At 37.7% G+C, this 20901-nt stretch overlaps 1 protein-coding gene across 5 annotated transcripts in view; it reads right to left on the bottom strand.

Moving 5' to 3' along the window:
- CDC14A (cell division cycle 14A) overlaps positions 1–20901 on the bottom strand; it is a 171842-nt gene that overhangs the window by 26216 nt on the left and 124725 nt on the right. For all 5 annotated transcript variants that reach the window (XM_025365449.1, XM_025365440.1, XM_025365429.1 and 2 more), the window contains one exon: positions 10163–10322. In XM_025365449.1, the coding sequence (XP_025221234.1) occupies positions 10163–10322 (160 nt within the window). The remainder of the gene's footprint in view (positions 1–10162; positions 10323–20901) is intronic.

Below are 20901 nucleotides of genomic sequence, written 5' to 3'. Positions count from 1 at the left end.
TTATACAGATTATCTTAATATAGATTAAGTCACTAGAGGTACTATGAATCAGCATTGTCGAAGTTTACACAAAAGAATACTCAACTATTTGCCAGTTCAACAGGCAACAAGTCAAATTCCAAATCAAAGAAGCATGGGAATAGATGTGGGAGAATATAAAAGGAGCTGTTTGTTACAACGGACCCCAACAGAGGAGAGACTCTCTCCTGCAGACACAATCGTGCATTGGAATATAGCCTAGATACAGAAGGGCCCACAGATGCAGTACAAACATATTTTTAGATACTACCAGGAGCCATCACTGCAAATTCCACAACTTGTTTACAAAAATACAAGATAAAAATACTTTAGGATATCTATACAGTAAGTTATTAACACAGTAATTATTTTAACAGTACCAAAAGCACACAAGTTCTTTTCAGAAGGATTTAAAGGACCTTGTTCACTAGATCTTTCCTTCTGAAGTAAGTCTTTATTGTTTGAAAAATAGAAGTACCAGGCTAGTCTCTTCAAATGCTAGTCTCTTCAACAGCGCTGATGCAGGGGGAGACACTGATACCCTTAATTTATTGATGAAGAAAGGACACACTCATGGAAGTTAGGAATACTGCCCAAGCTCCCATAAACTCTTAATGACCTTCGTATGATTTCAAAATTAGATTTCTCGTCCCAAGATGCAATGTTCTTTCTAAAATATATGCCACAGCACACTGTCATTGCACCAGTGAAGACTGTATTTTGCCTTTTTTCCTCAACTGAAAAATCAAAGTGCTTGGATTTGCTAAAATCCCTCCCAGCCATAAGAGTCCCCTCCCTTATTTAAAACTAGAACTCTTGTTTGATGAAAAATATACTTCCATCAGTCACATTTGAGTCATTTCTGATCGCAATACCTCCTCACTCCCTGCCACCTATGTTGGGTTCCACAGGTAACCCTGGGACTCAGTAGGCATGTCCTGAGTAAAAAGACCAAATCTCACTATCACATCTCTGAGTTTAAAAAAGAAATAAGGAAATGCAAAGCACAAGGCCAGTGGGAAAGAAAGAATAAGGACAAAAGCTTCCTAGAGGCAATCCCTTAAAGAATGGGTACAAGTGACACAGCCCAAGACCCCAGGAAAGGGCGTCCTGCCCAAGAAGAATACCAGCTCAATAGTCACAGGATCATGGAGTCTTCATGACAGAGGGTTCTCTTAGAGTCTCAAGTTGCACTTCTAAAAAATCTCCAGGAATCAGTTTTACCCTTCAATTCTATTCATACAACCCCAACGGGGGAGGAACTTACTACCATCAAAGGAAGTCTGCAAGAACAGGAATCAGGAAGGTCTGACAGCTAGGCTTGCTAGTGGGATAGAGCACCTGAGAAGGTGGGCTTAGCTTCACCAGGCTGCAGTAAGCACTCAACGTGCTGGGAGGTTACCAGTTACTTAGCACAGAGCCAGAGTGTCCCAAATATGAGGTGAGGCCAAAAAGCATATAGGCCCTCATGAGAATGGCCAAGAAAGCTTCTAGGAGCTGACAGAATCCTTACCACAATCAGTTTCATTGTCAACCGGGTGCTTTTGCAGGATTTTGAAAACCAGGAATACTGGTTGTTCCTCCAACTAGGAGGCTCTTTATGTTTCCCACTAGAAACACCTTCAGAATTCTAAATATAAAATGATTCTCAACCTGTAATTCTAAAATTCAACCTTTCAGGTAAGTATAAAAGTAAAACAGATATAAAAATTTACTACCCATACAATCTTTCTGAGAAAACTATTACAGGATATGCTCTTCAGGAAAAAAGGAAAGATAACATGAGATCCAATAAAATTAGGGATCTAACTGAAGAATATGAAGAAGAGTTACAGAATCAGACTATATAGTTCTGATCCTAGGACTTCACACACACACACACACACACACACACACACACACACACACACGAGGGCTAAGAACAACCAGTCCAACTTAGAAGGGAGAAATGTCTTCAGGAAAAGAATGGAATTAGAATGGAATTTTGCTGTGTTGAGATTTCAAAAAAATTTAACATGGTTTGGCACAACTTTTTAAAGCATTATCTTTTCCTAAATGCATAGAAAACTACGCAAATAAAAAAAGGCAATTAGGTCTAGGACAAACAAAGAGAGTATCAAAAAAGAAAACAGTCATAGTGTACCACTAAGCTCAACCATGAACAATATTTACACAGTAATAATGTGCACATTATTTGATCTAACAAGTATAGTTATATTGGGAGTAGTGGTGACAGTGAGACAGAAGAGCTGCATCGTGTCTACAACAACCAGGAGGCAATAGAAAAATGTCCAAAATTGATCAATTAAAAAACGGCAACATAAGCAAGGTATTTATAATAGAAAAATGGCACTAAAAATATTAGTATAATTTTCCTAGAGGTTTCCCCCTTTGGAAGTGGGTCCACAGATACAGAAAGGTGAGAGAGGAGACTGATATTTTTTGTTGCTAGAATTCAACACTAGTTGATATTTTTTAAGCTGTAATCATATATTGCTTGAAAAGAATAAAAGCATTTTAAAAGACATACAGTTAAACAGAAAATTAAATAATAGTACACTTTAAATTATAATTACTTTACATGTATTTTTCTCTCATTCTATTGTGAATCTTAAAGGTCAAATATTTCTGTAAATTATAATACATTTCAAAATCAGAAAACAACAAAAATACTACAATACACAGCCATGCACTTAACTACCCAGATTCAACATACTTTTACTTCCTCCCCTCAAGTTTACTTAAACACCCTCACAGGAGCCGCCGCATTGTCTGCAACGAGCCTCGTGGGCCACCGTTCTCCCCCAGCTCCTCTCAGGCGAGCGGCTGTGGTGGTGACGACAAAGGCAGGGGTGTTTTTTCTTTAAAAAAAAAAAAAAAAAAGTATTTGGCTAGGCATGGTGGCTCATGCCTGTAATGCCAGCACTTTGGGAGGCCAAGGCAGGTGGATCACATGAGGCAAGGAGTTCAAGACCAGCCCGGCCCACATAGTGAAATCCCATCTCTGCTAAAAATATAAAAATTAGCTGGGTGTGGTGGCACGTGCCTGTAATCCCAGCTACTTGGGAGACTGAGGCATGAGAATCACTTGAACCCAGGAGGCGGAGGTTGCAGTGAGCTGAGATCACACCACTGCACTCCAGCCTGGGCGACAGAGACTCTGTCTCAAAAAAATAAATAAATAAATAATATAGATATATATAGAGAGAGATGCAGATATATTTATGATACATTTTTATGTACCATGTATAATAAAGTATAGGTAAACATGAAAAAATATTAAAACCACCTATATATTTACAATCAAAAGCAAAACACATTAACATTCTGGCACATAGTCTTCCAGAATTTTCCCTGCGCTATATAAAACCCCCAACCTACTTCTTCCTTACAAAAAGAGGTTGTATTATATACATATGCTGCTTTGTAACTTTTTTAACTTAAAAAACATATTGTGAAAGTTTTTCAGGGCACATTTTTTTAAATCTCTGTCGTTTTATGGCTCCATAAAATTCCATTGTCTAGATATGCCTAATGTTATTATTTAACCGATACCCTAGGTTAGACTGTTCTCTGTCTTTCATCACTATAAACAGCCTCAACAAACATACTCTCATATATACCTGGTTTATGAACACTCTCTTATTATTGCCTTAAGACAAATTCATAGAAGTGGAATTCCTTTTAAAGTCATCTTCTACATGATCAAATTGCCCTCCAAAAAGGCTGTACCATTGTAAATTCCAACTAGCAATGTTTCAGAGCTTTTTATTCCCTAAACGTTTGTCAATACTGCATCCATTTTTAATACATTTGATAGGCATAAATAGCATGTCATCATTTAAATTTGTGTTTCTTCCATTTCTAGGGAACCTTTTTTATGTTTACCAGCCAGGAGGGTTCCCATATTGTTTTATTTGTGTACACAGTATTTTGGCGATTTGTAAGAGTTCTTTATATCCACAAAACCCCCTCATTTGTATATGTTGCATATATTTCCTCCCATCGATCATTGTGAGAATGAATTGGAGGTCAAGACTCAGGGGAGGGACACGTTTAAGTGGCCTGATGAGAGATAATGGATTGGATTAGGGTATGGGAAACTGCATGGGAGCCCAGACTCGGGGACAGGGAAGAAGGGGGAAAGGTCCAGACAGGCAATACAGGTCTGAAAAAATTTACTAAAATGTAAACCGTATTATTTTTTGTCTAAACTAATCTTCTTTTATTTTGTCTCTGTGGCCATTGTACAAAAGTCTGGGGCATTTTTAGGACTATGAGAGATAGAACATATAAACTATAAAATTCTCAGTGATTAATACATAGCCTTCAAATTCAACAAAAATAGTTAACATTATTCAAAACATATTTACATTAAATTACAGAATTAAGAAACTAAAAAGCTATATGGAAAAGGACTTTGGCCTCCTGGAATACTGAATAAGATACACAGACATAAATATAACAAGCCTTATATTTATTAGGGGATTGATCCTATAAGATATACCAGGTCATAAGAGCCTGTAGGAGGAAAAGGTTTATTAGCAAATGCAGTACAATATATTGTGTGGCTCAAATCAATCTCATGAGTTGGTAGCCAGGGGAGAGTCTGAAAACTTTTCTCATCAGGTGCTGTTAGGCCTCCTTCCTTATATCAGATTCATTCTTCATGACAACTAAAGAACACATTCACAAATGACAAATGAGGAGAACCCACCCTGGGCCTCCATTCTGCCCTTAGGCTCTAGCCCCTCTCCCTACAAAATGCCAGGGCAGACTCTCTTTTGTCTTAAGCTGGTCCAGGAGAAGCAGATTCCCTGGAATCCACTGAAAAGAAACAAAACCACATGGCTGATGTGCTGGCAACAATGAAGAATCCTACCTAGTCCAGGGAAGACCCTCCTATCTTTGTCCCTCAAAGGAAAGGGGTCTGCTCTCAGATGCCCCATTGCCCTTTGGAGGATCTAAGCAGCAACACTCTTTCTTTTGGATACTGGACTGCCCTACATAAAGGCAAAAAAATGACAGTAAACTAAAATACTGTACCAAGAGAAGTACAATTAAAAAAAAAAAAAAAAAAACAAGAGTGATGACCTAGTGAAAGAACAAATAACAACATAAATAATAAATATTTTATTCCACCAGTTGTTTTCTCCACACACAATCATGTCTACAGATTTCAGCTGGATAAAGTAATTGCTGACCAAAACGTAATCATGGCACAGTAAGCTATAGGAAAGGCTGTGGAAAGTCCCATTAGGAAGAGATCTACGAGATAGAATATAGCACACTAGGGAATAAAGATGGAAGAGTCATAATAGAAAAATGACATAAATAGACAGTTTAAATAGAAATGAGTAAAAATAGAAGTCCAAGAACTGGAAGATAAAGATGAGAACGGAATTTTTAGCAGATTTTAATAAATTGGCTAGGAAAGGTGGCTGAGTCGTCTAAAGTTCTTTTCAGCTCTCAGATGTTGAACCTACAGATTTAAGTGTTGGGGAAAGGCAAAGATGTCCTCTTTATAATAAGCTGCTTCTGATCAATAAAAAGTTTGAATTTATCAGAGCTACCCACATCTCTCTTCTGGCTGCCCCACTCACTGCCACTGGTTGGGACCTTTAAAACCTGGACCTCCCCATCACCAGCTCCCTGGCCTTCCACCCTCAGTCCTATATGACACCATGGCCAGAGTGATCTCCTGACACCGTGATTCTGTGTGCTGTCACTCCCCTGCTTAATAACCTCTGGTGGATCCCAATGGCATTCAGATTAGAACTGGTCTTCACTGTCATAATGGGGGAAAGAAAGGTGCTTAAAAGCGGGACATTAGAGATTTAATTTTAATTCATAGATTTTTCTAAGATGCACCCTGCTTATGAGTACTTGATGGATCTTATAAATCACAATATCTCAAAGATGTAATTAAAACAACTACATTCTTGTCTACTTGATTGTTAATTTGTATGAACTTGGCTGAATATTAGCAGCACCTATATCTAATTAATACCACTAAGTCAAGAGCATCTACCAATTGGCATGCTAATAACAGACTGTAGCCCTAAAGTAGAAAGACAAAATGTAAAAACCGTTGTTATTCCAGGAGAAGTTTATTAGCAGGAATGGTTACAGTTTTGCTCAAAATTACTGTATATAATTTACTAAAGGCACAATGAAGACCTCATAGAGAGTTACCAGAGTATAGTGAGAGGCCTCCTGGGAGGGTGGCTGAGTGCACAGACTTTGGGGCCAGAGCACAGAAGTCCAAATGACCACCTCACCATGTACTCAGGATCTTGGGCAGATAGATGGTTTGACCTCTAACTCAGGTATGTCTCCTGTAAATGGGCCTAGTAACACTGCCTACTTCATACGGCTACTGTAAAGATTAAAAGAGTTCATTAATGTCAAGTGCCTAAAACAGTTCCTGGCACATAGTGCCTTCATGCTAAGATTCTGATTTAATATTTGCACTTTAAATAAAGTACTTTAAATCCCATCTTTAAAAATAACTCCAAGCCATAATGGACCTATAGGCCCTAAATGTTAAAGTGAGCACTTATTGCTAGTACTGTTTTGTATTTGAGCACATAATGCACTTGTGTAGCTTAGATTATTGCCAATTTCATGTCTCTGTCCTTTTTTTTTCTCTGAAACTATAAGCCTTCTTCATCCATTCATATAATACTTATTCACATAATACCTTTGGTCAAAAATAGAATCGTGATGAAGACAAATAAAAGTCTCTACCTTCCTAGAGAGTATGAAAAGGAGGGATGAGGACTGAGGAGGAAAAGTATAGTGCAAGGCAGGAGCAGGGAGCCTAACCTACACCCACAGGATGGGCTGTGTATATTTCATAGTGCCCAGTCCAGCACTGAAGTCCAGGCTCTATAAAGGTGAAGCCTCTATTTTATTTCTCATAACTCTAAGTTGACAAAGAACATTCATTAAAACCACAACCTAGTCCATCACTATGATCCGCATCATTCTGGTTGTTTTCCTTTCACCTATATCCTAAGCACTAAAAAACTGGGTTTTGTTTTGTTTTGTTTTGTTTTGTTTTTTTGAGATGGTCTCGCTCTGTTGCCCAGGCTGGAGTGCAGTGGCACGATCTCAGCTCACTGCAACCTCCGCCTCTCGGGTTCAAGTGATTCTCGTGCCTCAGCCTCCCAAGAAGCTGAGACTACAGGCATGTGCCATCACACCTGGCTAATTTGTTTTTTCTATTTTTAGTAGTGATGGGGTTTCATTATGCTGGCCAGGCTGGTCTCAAACTCCTGGCCTCAACTGATCCATCTGCCTCAGCCTCCCAAAGTGCCAGGATTACAGGCATAAGCCATGATGCCCGGCCTAAAAAACTATATTCGAATTCTCCGAATCTGGTAATACAGAGCTTCTTAGTAACTAATCACAAGAAAATTACTGTAGGCCTAGAAAGAAAAAAAAATTTAGAATCTCTGCTTTAATCTTTTTTTTCAAGGCAATCTCAAGAGGAATACTGCCTTTTTGCACTTTCTATATATGCAAACTATGTAAATCCAGAAATTCCATGGACTTTCACCCTCCATGCAACCTGAAACACATTAAATTCTTAGAGCATTCTCAATCTATTTTTCCATGTGCAATTTATAAGAACAATAAAGACATCAATAACTCTGTTAAGTCCAATTTTGAGCAAGCTAATTTTCCATATTCATATGATATTCCAGAGCTGGCACCAGATAAGCATGGCAAGAAAAGTGCTTGTAAGAGTTACTTGCACAAAGCCATTAACTAGCTAATAAAGTAGTCCAAGAGCCTTATACATGATGCTGTGTAAAATATTCACCATACCATCATTCTGTGGCATCTCTGAATTCTTTCATTTCTGCCCTTGAATTTCAGAAACAATAGCATTTCAATGGCTAAAACTAAAATAATGATGGGGGGTGCTATGGTCTGAATATTTGTAGCCCCCAAAATTCATATGTTGAAATCCCAACCCCCAAGGTGATGGCATTAACAGTTTGTTTGCTCTCTTTGCCATGTGAAGATGCAGAAGGTGCTGTCTATGAACCAGTAGGCAGGCCCTCACCAGACACCAAATCTGTGATGCCTTGATCTTGAATTTCCCAACCTGCAGAACTGTGAGAAATAAATTTCTGTTGTTTATAAGCCACCTAGCCTGTAGTGTTTTGTTACAGCAGCCCAAATGGACTAAGACCAGGGAGTAGACTTACATATACTTATATTTAAAACTGACTTATTTTAAATTCCAATCATACTGCATTCCTTACCCTCACAGTGATACATAAATGTTAAGTATTCTTAAGATCGACAGATTGGGGATTAAAAGAGTATGAGAATAAAATGTTCTAACTACCAGATGTTAATTTAATCAAGATTATGATATAGAAAGTACTATGTTCCTGCAAGGTAAATATGTTTCTCAGATAACGGGATTAACTTTTGTCTTTTCAGAGTTCATAACTCAAAGCCCTGTTTACTAGAACTCAACAAGTAAACAGGGAAGGAAATGCTGACTAGAGCAAGAAAAAGGTATTCTTGCTTAGCTATATTATCACGTTAAAATCTTAGTTCAGAGCCTTTCTTTTTATTTGCTCTTAATAGGTGAGACTGGAACACAGAGACAAGAAAGTCAACAAAGGCTCTAACATCAGCATGACCTTGGATAAGGTGTATATTTCATCAGGACAGATGACTTAAATGGGTAAACTTAGTCACCTCATCAGCAGCCATCCTGGAGAACAGAGCACTAGGTTTAAAAATCAGTTCTTCCAACAGTCTCCATCCTTTGTCCTTGAAAGAAAACTCACGCGCCCAATCTCCAAGCACTCTGGCTATCTTTCTCGCTAAAAAGAAATCTGTTTGGGATGCCAATCATTAACCTAAGAGAGCTAAAATGTGTTCCTTCCATTCTGCGTTCCTTGTGGGCTAAGCTTGAGCCACAGTATTTGGTTTAAGGCCCTTGTCTGGGTCTAATGGGTCACTGTCTAATAGAATGTAAATCTACATTGTTGCTTCTATATTTTTTCTTTTTCTTTTGTATTTTTTAGACACAGGTTCTTGTTCTGTCGCCCAGGATGGAGTACAGTGGTGCCATCATAGCTCACTACAGCTTCGACTCCTGGGCTCAAACATCCTCCCACCTCAGTCTCCCAAGTAACTAGGACCACAAAGGCACACATCACCCTGCCTGGCTTGTTCCACTATTTTGAACAGGTCCTTTTTTCTCTCTTTTTTTTTTTCTGCTCCTTTAGAGATAGAAAAATATAAACCAGATACTTAGCTTTACCTTAGGCATAACGTGGTAGAAAGACCTAAACTAGGAATTGAATGCCGAGTTCTCAAAGTGGCCCCACTACTAAACAACCCTGGAACTTTAGTTTCTTGTCTTTACAACAGTGCAACCAAACAAATGGTTTCAATGTTGTTTCTAGTTCCAAAAATGCTCATAATCCTAATTCTTAGTAAATCTCTTCTATTTTTATTCAGAGGTAACAGAGTGTAATATAAAAAAAAGACAAGCTTGGACTCAGACAGACATGGATTGAACCATGTTTGACACTGAGGTTAGAACATCTCTGATACGCAATTTCCTTCCTATAAATAGAGAGAGTATTACCTAACTCACCAGGTAGTTATGAATATTAAATCAGACAATATATATCAACTATTTAAGGTGGTTTGTTTACAGTAGAGCTTTAATTTTTTTTAAAAAAGTTGTCCTAATCATGTTTTCAAGTCGGCACTTACTTTAGAAATCAGCATGAATTTGAGGCTTTCAAAGCACCACTTGTGGTATGTATTATTTCAACTGTCACATTAAAATTTTTCTTCTTGATATCTATTTTAATTTTCAAATAGAAAGTTTGCTTTTCTGTTTCCTTTCTGTAAATATTCTCCCTTACCAGAGTAGCCTCCTTTATCATTTACTCCTTAAATTATAGCTTTTTTTTTTTTTTTTAAGGGCAACTGGTTTCTTTCCTCTGCTTCTTGCTATATAGATGGATGACTCTACATCTAAAAACCTGGCACTCACAGCATCCAGAGAAAAGACACTGCTATGTTATATATGTCCAACTGAGAAACAAATGCAGAACATCAGTTTTAAGATATAATCTTCCTAGGGAAAACTTACCTCTCCAAATCGTTCCACGTTTTGTATTTTTGAAAGATTTCCACCAATAGACATATCATCTAGGCTAGAAAGAATTTTATTAATACTTCCTTCACTGGATGGTCGATTTTTCAGTTTGGATCGGAAAATGTCTCCTTGGACCCACAACGATGCTTGTTTTCTGTAAAAACAAGCAACAAAAAAAAAAAGACAAGAAAAAGTTATCTTTAAAACAATCTACTCTCATCTCAAAGGTATGATGTCTTATAAAGGAAAAGATTTAGCAAATAAGCATTTACAAATCATACTAGAAAATTATATCTTAGAATAGAGAACAATGAAGACACTTTCAAAAAGCCAAAATAAGGTTTTATATTCAACACAAATGTCATCCTCCAACATTTGTCTGTACAGTTGACTGCTGAAGCCCTCAGATGCTTAGAACAAATTCCACAGCAATAAAGATTATGAGCCTATTTATCTTTTAAATATAAATTTGAAATCTTCAGTTTCTCAAGTAGCAATTTGATATGCCTGTTTATAAAAACAGAGACAATAACTGGACTCAAAACTGTAGATGAAAGAACTTGGGAGATATTACCCAAAAAGTACTACATACCTACTTTTGGGTGGTACCATGAAAGGTCCTCACATATAACTTTAAAAACCTACTCTTAGAATCTAAAAGCAAGGCTTATAGCCTCAATTAGATTGTCCTTACAAAAGAAAATGTGTTTGAAGTTAATGTATAAATTTTCTTTCATTCATTAAGGCACAATCACAACTGTTTTCAAAGTTATACGAAGATAATTTAAAATATGTAAGCAAAATGACATTCTGAGGATTTTATTTTTATTGATGGAATCACCTTCATACACTTCCTCTAAGATAAACTATCCCATAAAATCACTTTATTTTTATCCTATAACACACTGTACAGAATAGAATTAAACTAAAAACACTGTGGTTCATCATAAAAAATATCAACATCCAATGAAATAATAGCATTATCAAGGATATGCCACCAGTAAGAACAGATTTTTTTTAAAGCAACAGTATTAACTAATACTTTCTCACAAAGATTTCACATACCACATAAAATTCAGGTTAAAACACTGATCATTAGAGAAATGCAAATCAAAACCACAGTGAGATACCACCACACACCAGTAAGAATGGCTATTATCAAAAAGTTAAAAAATAACAGATGCTGGTGAGGTTACGGAGAGAAAGGAACACTTATACACTGTTGGTGGGAGTGTAAATTAGTTCAACCATTGTGGAAAGCAGTGTGGCAATTCCTCAAAGAGTGAGAAACAGAATTACCATTCATCCCAGCAATCCCATTACTAAGTATATATCTTGAGGAGTATAAATCATTCTACCATAAAGACACATATACGCAAATGTTCATGCAGCACTATTCACAATAGCAAAGACAAGGAATCAACCTAAATGTCCATCAGTGATAGACTGGATAAAGAAAATGTGGTACATATACACCATGGAATACTATGCAGCCACAAAAAAGAATGAGATCGTGTCATCTGTGGGAACACGGATGGAGCCTCCCAAACCTGCACGTTGTCCACATGTACCCTAGAACTTAAAGCATAATATATGTATATATATAGATATCTATATCTTTTGATATCTCTCTATATACATATATATAGAGAGAGAGTGAGTGAGTTAGGTTGAAAGGAATAAAAATCATGATTAAAAAAAGAGAAGATTCAGCTCTGTCATAAATATTGAGAAATTCAGATAAATGAAACACACAGGAAGGACAGGATATACAGATGAAAGACTGAATCCCTGTCTCTCAAGAAGGGATTTCTAGTTTAGGATGAGAAAAGCAAACATACGAAGTCCAATGTTATAAACTCTATGATCAGGATTTGCACAGGACCTCAGGAAAAGAGGCCCCTTACTCAATCTGAAGGAATCAAAGAGAAGTTCCCCAACATTCCAGAAGTATCTGGAAAGATGAGCAGGACTATACAGCTAAGAGTATTGCCAAGCAAAGAAAACAACGTGGGCTGGAAAAAGTGGTATCAAAGAAAACACCACGTTTATGAACATGAATTGTTTAATTTGGCTGAAGCAGAGGCTATGAGAGATGGGCCCTGCATGTCATCCTAAGGAATTTAAATTTGATCCCCAAAATAAAGGAAAGACCTTTTAAAGGTCTTCAGGAATGAAAAAGTGGAAACAGAGGAGGAGAAGGACCTAAGAGGCTAGTTGAAAAAAATTCCAATTCCAAAAGAAGTTATAAAATGAAAATTCTGATGCTGCTGCCAACCTAAAGATGAAAATTACAAAGTGACAACTTTCACTTGCTTGGTTTGAAAGACGCAATCTGTCCCATCTCTGGAAAGGCTTGATTTGAACCTGAATATTAAAGATGAATAAGGTGTCAGAGCTGATTTGTGTGTTGCTAAGCAATGCTGTACGCAAGTGCTTCTTGAGAAAAAGCAGCACTTCACGCAAATTCCTTTTTATTGAAAATGCAAACCATGCTAGCTTTTATTGTGGTGTCTATTACTCCCTAAAAGCCTCATCTCAAACAAAAGAAGTAAAACATGTATTTTTAAGCATTTAGTATTTAAAAATCAAATCTTATGAAGCTAACACACCAGCTCAAAGTACCTTCTCCAAGAATATAGTGCATTTTCTAAAACAGCATGAAATTTACTGACCCTCTGCTAATAGGGCATGTGCTTTAAAATGACAGGAAGGGATGTGTCTTGGTTTGAATAGAGCCTTAAGAAGTACAGCCAGTGCTGGGGTCATTGTTTTCAGCCATGTCCCTGCCCTGGGTTAGTTGGGCTTAGGCTAGCCAGACATGGGACATAAGAAAATAACTAAATAATTTGGCTGTGATGAGCCAAGTTACAGTTGATTCTGATCTAGAGCCTTCACAGGTCTTTTTTTTACATCTACTTTTAATATTCCTCTAATGAAATCCAAGTCAGTTGCACTGTTATAGTGAATATTCCTAGTTCTGAGTACAGAACACAATGGCAGCCAGCCATTGTGCAGGCTTCTGTGTGTGGCTGACCTGTCCCTAAGCCCAGCCTAATCCCATCTCCACACCAACCAAACTCTTCATCTTCATCCTTCTTCCATCCTGGACACATTTTCCCAAAAAACCCAACCCTGACCACAAAGTCCATCCAAAGCCACTATTTGGTCACTTCAAGTAGAAACATAACCCACTTTCTAGCTTGGCCTAGGCCTACTCTAGCCATGACTTGAGTACCAATCTGTTTTGTGTACCTTCTATTCCACCAGCCCAGAGTTATTATGAAAAGAGAGACAGTTCCTGGCCTAAAGAAGTTGGCTAACAAAATGGTCTAACTTGCTATCAAAGGAAGACAGATTATTCAGCCTCAAAAAGAAATTCTGATACGTTACAACATGGATGAACTTTGAAAATGTGCTAAGTAAAATAAGCCAGACACAAAAGGACAAATATTGAATGATTCCATTTGCATGAGGAATCTAGAACAGGCAAATTCATAATGTCAGAAAATAGAACAGAGGTTTTCAGAGACTTGGGTAGGGGTTGGAGATAATGGGGATTCATTGTTTAATGGGTACATAGTTTCTGTTTGGAATGATGAAAACATTCTGGAAATAGTGCTGATGGCTGCACAACATTATGAACATATATAAAGTCACTGAATTATACACATAATAATGGTTAAAATTGTAAGGTTTATGTTATACATATTTCACCATAATACAAAATTAATTTAAAAATTCAGTCCTCTATCCAGAGTAATAACTGGCATGAGTATTTAATAATAAATTTCTGATGCAACCACTGCCAAATATTCTGATACATACTTAATTATCCTTAATACTTGAACCCATATTAGGATTTTATTTTTGCTTAGTCAGTAGTTCCAGTGTCAACTGGCAGTCAACAAATGGATCAGATAATGCAGCAGTAACTCTTGAAAAGAAAATCGGAAACTTCTATAACCGAGTGTTACTATGAAAATGTCATTTTCAATAAACAGTGTAAACTCAAACCTCTGCAGTATGCCTGTAATTCTAATAAAACATAGTATCTTGTATTGTTAAATTCTGATTTTTATAGTATTTCAGATTATAATTTCTGTATTTTAGGAAACACAAAATGTTAAATCCTTAAAACAGATAATTAAAAATCTTTAGCCTATATTCCTTGACCTACTGTATGTATCTAAAAGAAAACCATAAAAGGAAATGGTACAGGTATGCAAAGGCATACAGAGTGAATATAATGGACTATGGAGACTATGGGCAAGAGAGATTAAAAACTACATATCGGGTACAATGTACACTACTCAGGTGATGGGTGCACTAAAATCTCGGAGTTCATACTATACAATTCATCCATGTAACCAATAACCACTTGCATCCCAAAAGCTATTGAAATTTAAATTTTTTTTAATTTTTCAAAAAAAGAAATGATAGAAGTCAATCTCAGCTAAAACTCAAACCATTAGTGTTAGACTTCTTCAAGCATTTTCCATTTTCTAAACAGATGTTTTTCATCTTATTTTTGGTAATTCCTGAAATAAAAAAAGCAATGGTTTAACTATTAATTTCTGATCTAGCTCAATCCAATTGTGAAACTTACCAAATGCTATGGATACCAAAGTAAGATGTAGCCTAAGTTGATATCTACAGCGTAAGGATGAGCCAAACACCCTTGTTATTGAATGTAGTTCAAGGACCAGCAGCATCGCATCACCTGGGAGCCTGTTAGAAATGCAGACTCTCAGGTCTCACCTCAGACCTGACTGAATCAGAGACTGCACTGAACAAGATCCCCCAATGATTCCTAGGCACTTTCATGTTTGAGAAGCACTGAAGACAATGGAAGGCTTGCAAGAAAGTTAGAATTCTGAAAATATCCAACTAAGTAGAAGCTGATGAAGACATCTATGGTACTAAAGTAAAACAGCGGAATTTCTGATATATGGATTTAAGAATAAAAAAGAGTTCAACCATAATATTGTGCTTCTTAGAGATAACCTCGTTCAAAATGGAAGCTCTGCTTTACAGAGACAAAACTTCCTGTAAGAGCCAGGTTTAGGCTTTATGTGAGTTCTCTCTGTCTTAGGAGGAAATGCAAAATAAAAGTAATGCCATATTGGGCCCCATAAGTAAAGGATCTCCATGAAGTGAAAATCCCCATGAGAGCCCAACACTAGTCCCTCAATGATCCCTTTATAATGAATGAAAGCTTTAACAGATCATGATCCCCGAGGACACGGACAGATCTATCTATCTGTGATATAGGTTATGTATCACAGATAGATAATGGTACCCAAGGTCAGGGGAACATTCACACAGTAAACATTCAGTAAATAGAATCAACCAAATTGTAAAAGCAGCCTGACTCCACCTTTATAATTCTAAAGGTTGTCTCTGAGGACGTTGAGTCCAGAGTTGGCTCAAAAACAAAAAGATGTATTTTTACATCATTTTAAGAACCTTGAGGATGTTTGATAGAAGACACATTTGGGATTCAGAATGGTATTTTTGGTTTAAGAACTTTAGCTTTAAATAGAAGACAAACACCTGATGGTTGTTTTGCAAATAGAGAGTTTTATTTATATCCTTTAAAGTTTAAATACAAAATTTCAGACTGTAACAAAGGAGAGGTCAGCCAATATGTAAATTCATCAACAACTCAAAAGGATGCTAATAAACATCTCTCTTACTGCCAGTGAATAAGAGGGCTGCTTGTTTAAGACACGGCAATTAAACACCTGGACATATTTTGGTCCTCAAGGACTAGGAGGATATGACAAACCAGCCTTTATAAGTCAGAGCTTTGGAATTAACATTCTCTAAAAAGCACTGATTGACTTTTCACCTTTAAAAGAATACAATCACTTTAACTTGTTCAGTCATTTTTGACAGGTGAAAACCTAACAGAAAACGTTTTTACCCTCTTATTTCTTGCTTAATGAACACGTTACTTATTCATGCTTTTGCGTCATCATTGACTTCATACTCTTCATCTCTCCGATCATTAGTCTTCAAAGCCTTGTATTTTTTTTTTCTTCTTGAAATGTCCCTGGTACCCATCTCTAACTCTTCAGTCCAACTTCTACCCTCTTTTGATAAGTCCTTGTCTCTCTGAGATGGATGATAATAGTCTCCTTTTTAGCCTCTCTGATTCCAATCTCCATCCACCCAATTCATCTTACACATTGTTGCAACCCAAGCTTCCTTAAATAACACTTAAGTCACACGACTCCTCTATACGCTCTTATTCATCATACTTTCTAATTTGGAGTATTTGGAATTAAATACTCCAAATTAGAAAGTATGATGAATAAGAGAAGTTCAGAATATGCATGTTCATCACTAGGATCTGCATCTCTTACTGTAATATTTGCTATCTATACAAAGCAGATGTATTAATTTCCTAAGGATATTGTAAAGCACTGCCATAAATGTGGTGGTTTTAAAAGAACACAAATTTACTTTCTTACAGATCTGGAGTTAGAATTCTGAAATCAGTTTCACTGAGCTAAAGCAGTGACAGTAGGCAGGGCTGGTTCCAATACAGGCTTTGAGGAAATAATTTGTTTCCTAGCCTTTTTCAATTTAGAGTGGCTGCACATATTCCTTGCCTTATGGGTCCTTCCTCCATCTTTAAAGTGCATCAATCCAATCTCTGTTTTAGTCATCATATCAGCTTCTCCTCTAAATGGCTCCTCCTGGGTCCCTCTTCTAAGGACACTGTGATTATATTGGGCCCACCCAAATAATCCAGGATAATCTCCCCACATCAACATCCTTAACTTAATCACTTCTGCAAAGTCCTTTTATCCATATACAGTAACATTCACAGCTGGCACAATTCACAGGGATTAAAACATGCATATATTTGGGGAGACACTATTCAGACTGCCACAGCAGATTCCATGCCAAAAATTATAGCCAGACTAATTACCTTAAAATATAAGGCAATAATACCATTTCTGGAAAATGAAGTAGATGTACTTTTCCCTATTCTTCCCAATAAGTAAAATTTAAAATCCTATATATATCTTTTTTAAAAATAATAAGACTCTGAAAAATAGAAAAGAAAAAGGCAGAGTGGTTGGAACTTTGAGACCTAAGTAATGAAATGGTGCTGAGTACCTCGAGTTTTCTTTTTGCCTGACTTAGCCCAGTCTTAGGGCTGAAGAAGATAATGATCCAAAATGCCAACAGAGCTGGGGTTTTTTGGTTTTTTTTGTTGTTGTTGTTGTTTTTTGCAACGGAGTCCTGCTCTGTCACCCAGGCTGGAGTGCAGTGGCGCAATCTCGGCTTACTGCAACCTCCGCCTCCCGGGTTCAATTGATTGCCTCAGCCTCCGAAGTAGCTGGGATTAGAGGCATATGCCACCACACCCAGTTAATTTTTGTATTTTTAATAGAGACGGAGTTTCATCATGTTTACCAGGTTGGTCTCGAACTCTTGACCTCATGTGATCTGCCTGCCTTGACCTCCTAAAGTACTGGGATTACAGGCATGAGCCACCGTGCCCAGCCCAGAGCTGATATTTTTAAAGCCCAAAGAAAAGCCTGCTCTGTCTAGTCAAAGGAACAGGAAAAGGGTATCCTAGAAGACAAAAAACATTTCAACAACTGCTCTTCTCCAGCCAAACCCCACAGGAAAAAAACTGTGGCCCTAACCCTGATAGCCAGCAAAGACTGAGAGGGATCCTAGATTTCCACGCTGCCAGGCTGCAGGCAGGCACCCCTATACCCTTTGTCAGTCACTCACCAGAGAAGTGTTAAAGAAGGCTAAGTTGGGAGTCAGGTAATGAGATCCCCCAGTTTCCGCCCCACTCCTCACTAAGGTATTAATGGTGGAACCTGGAAGTCCACCTCAACCAGGCAGTGACCAGCAACCCTCCCTTATCAGCTGGAGTGGTGTCACAGGAGGCCTAGTGGAGAGTGAAGACTTTCACCAACACCCTTCAGCAACAAGGTGACCCCTATTACAGTGTCAGTGCAGACCAGATGGGAAGCTAGAACTCCCACCTCCACCCACCAGCAACAAGAAGTCTCTCAACCTTGGACATCAACAGAGGCTGAGTGCAGAATCCAGACTCCTGCCTCCACCTGGTAGTAGCAATGTGGCAACCCCCCACCCCCCAACCCAACGGCCACCACCTTCCCCTGCTGCAGCATGTAAGAAGCCAGATACAACAGAATGTTTAAGTAAGATCCAGAGTCCCACAACATACTAGGAAAATGTTCAGGTTAACATTTTCTGACCTTGACATTGACTGAATGAAAAGAGATGATCACGAAATGCCAACACCAAGATGACAGAGATGTTAGAAGAATTTGACAAAGATTTAAAAGTAGCCATGACAAAAATGCCCCAACAAACAATTACAAAGACACACAAAACAACTGACAAAATAGGAAGTTTCAGCAAAGACATAGATATAAAGAAAACCAAATGGAAAGTTTAGAATAGTATATAAACAAAATGTAAAATTCAGCGAGTGGGTTAAACGGCAGAATTGAGAGATGAGAGAATTTGTGAAGCTGAAGATAGAATAGTGGAAACTATCCAATCTAAATAACTAAGAGAAAATAAACTAAAAATAAAATGAAGAGAGTCCCAGAGAGCTGTGGGACTTAAAAACTGAACACTCATGTCAACAGAGTTCCAGAAGGAGAGAAAAAAGAGGACAGGGTTCAGAAAGTACTTAAGTAAATAATAGCTGAAAAACCTTCCAAATTTGACAAGGCATAAACCTAAACATTCGAGAAGCTGAGTAAACCTCAAAAAAGGATAATTCCAATGAAATCCACACCCAGACACATTGCCCAAATCCTGAAAACTACAAACAAGCAGAAGGAAATAAATATAAAAACATGAACCAATGAAATTAAAAACAAACAAAAATATAAGGAGAAAATTAATGAAACAAAGAGCTGATTCTTTGAAAAGATCAATAAAATTGTCAAACTTCTAGTGAGACTGACAAAGGGAAAAAATATATATAAATTACTAACATCAGAAATGAAGCCAAGAAAAATCACTACAGGCCCTGCAAACATAAAGGAATACTAAAAAAAAAAAAAAAAGCAACTCTACAAACGTAAATTTGACAATTTAGATGAAACTGGCTAATTCCTCAAAAAACAGACTACACTAATTCACCCAATATGAAATGGAGTATTTATCTATTAAGGAAATTGAATTCATAATTTTAAAAAGAAATCCCCAGGCCCAGATAATTTCATTGGAGAATTCTATCAAGCATTTTAAGAATTCACACCAGTTCTTACAATCTCTTCCAGGAAACAGAGAAGAACAATTCCCAATTCATTTCATGAAGCCAGTATTATCCTGACACAAAACCCAGACAAAACAGCACAAAAAAAGAAAACTACAAACCAATGTTACTTAAGAATATGGACATAAAAATTTTTAACAGAGTTCAGCAATACATAAAAAGAATTACACACCACGACCAAATGGGGTTTATTCCAGGGACATAAGGCTCCTTCAATATACAAAAAACAATTGACGTAATCTACCATATTAACAGTCTAAAGAAGAAAATCATGTGATCTTATCAATTAATGCCAAAAAAGTATTTGACAAGTCTCAACACCCATTCATGATAAGAACTCTCAAAAACATAGAAATAGAGGGGAGCTGCCTCAACTTGATACAGAACATCTATAGAAAACCTCAATTAAGCCGGGCGCGGTGGCTCAAGCCTGTAATCCCAGCACTTTGGGAGGCCGAGGCGGGTGGATCACAAGGTCAGGAGATCGAGACTATCCTGGCTAACATGGTGAAACCCCGTCTCTACTAAAAATACAAAAAACTAGCCGGGCGCGGTAGCGGGCGCCTGTAGTCCCAGCTACTTGGGAGGCTGAGGTGGGAGAATGGCGTGAACCCGGGGGGCGGAGCTTGCAGTGAGCCGAGATCGCGCCACTGCACTCCAGCCTGGGAGACACAGTGAGACTCCGTCTCAAAAAAAAAAAAAAAAAAAAGAAAACCTCAATTAACATACTTAATCCAGGTGAATGCCTGGATGCTTTCCTTCCAAGACTGGGAGCACGACAAGGATGTCTGCTCTTGTCATTCTTATTCATTACAGTGCTGGAAGTTTTAGCCTGTCCAACAAGGGAAGAAAAGGAAACACAAGGTATATAGATTAGAAAGAAAATAAAACTGTCCTATTTGTGGTTGAAAAAGCAATCCCCAAGAATTTGCACATACATACACACACATGCCCCCACACAAAACTCCTAGGTTTCAGGATACAAAATAAACATAGAAAAATCAACTGTGGCCAGGCAGGGTGGCTCACACCTGTAATCCCAGCACTTTGGGAGGCCGAGGTGGAAGGATCACCTGAGGTCAGGAGTTCGAGACCAGCCTAGCCAACATAGTGAAACCCCATCTTAAAAATACAGAAAATTAGCTGGGCGTGGTGGCACACACCTGTAATCCCAGCTACTTGGGAGGCTGAGGAGGGAGAATCACTTGAACTCAGGAGGCGGAGGTTGCAGTTAGCCAAGATCGCGCCATTGCACTCCAGCTTGGGCAACAAGAGAGAAACTCCATCTCAAAAAAAAAAAAAAGAAAAAAAAATCAACTGTATTTCTACATACTAGCAATGAACATATGGACATAAATACCATTTATAATTGCTAAAAAAAAAAAAAGTACTTACGTGTAAATTTAACAAAAAAGGACTTGCATCCAGAAAACTATGC

Source organism: Theropithecus gelada, chromosome 1, assembly GCF_003255815.1.
Source record: "Theropithecus gelada isolate Dixy chromosome 1, Tgel_1.0, whole genome shotgun sequence".
Taxonomy (NCBI): Eukaryota; Metazoa; Chordata; class Mammalia; order Primates; family Cercopithecidae; genus Theropithecus; species Theropithecus gelada.
This window is presented reverse-complemented; position numbering and strand designations above follow the sequence as displayed.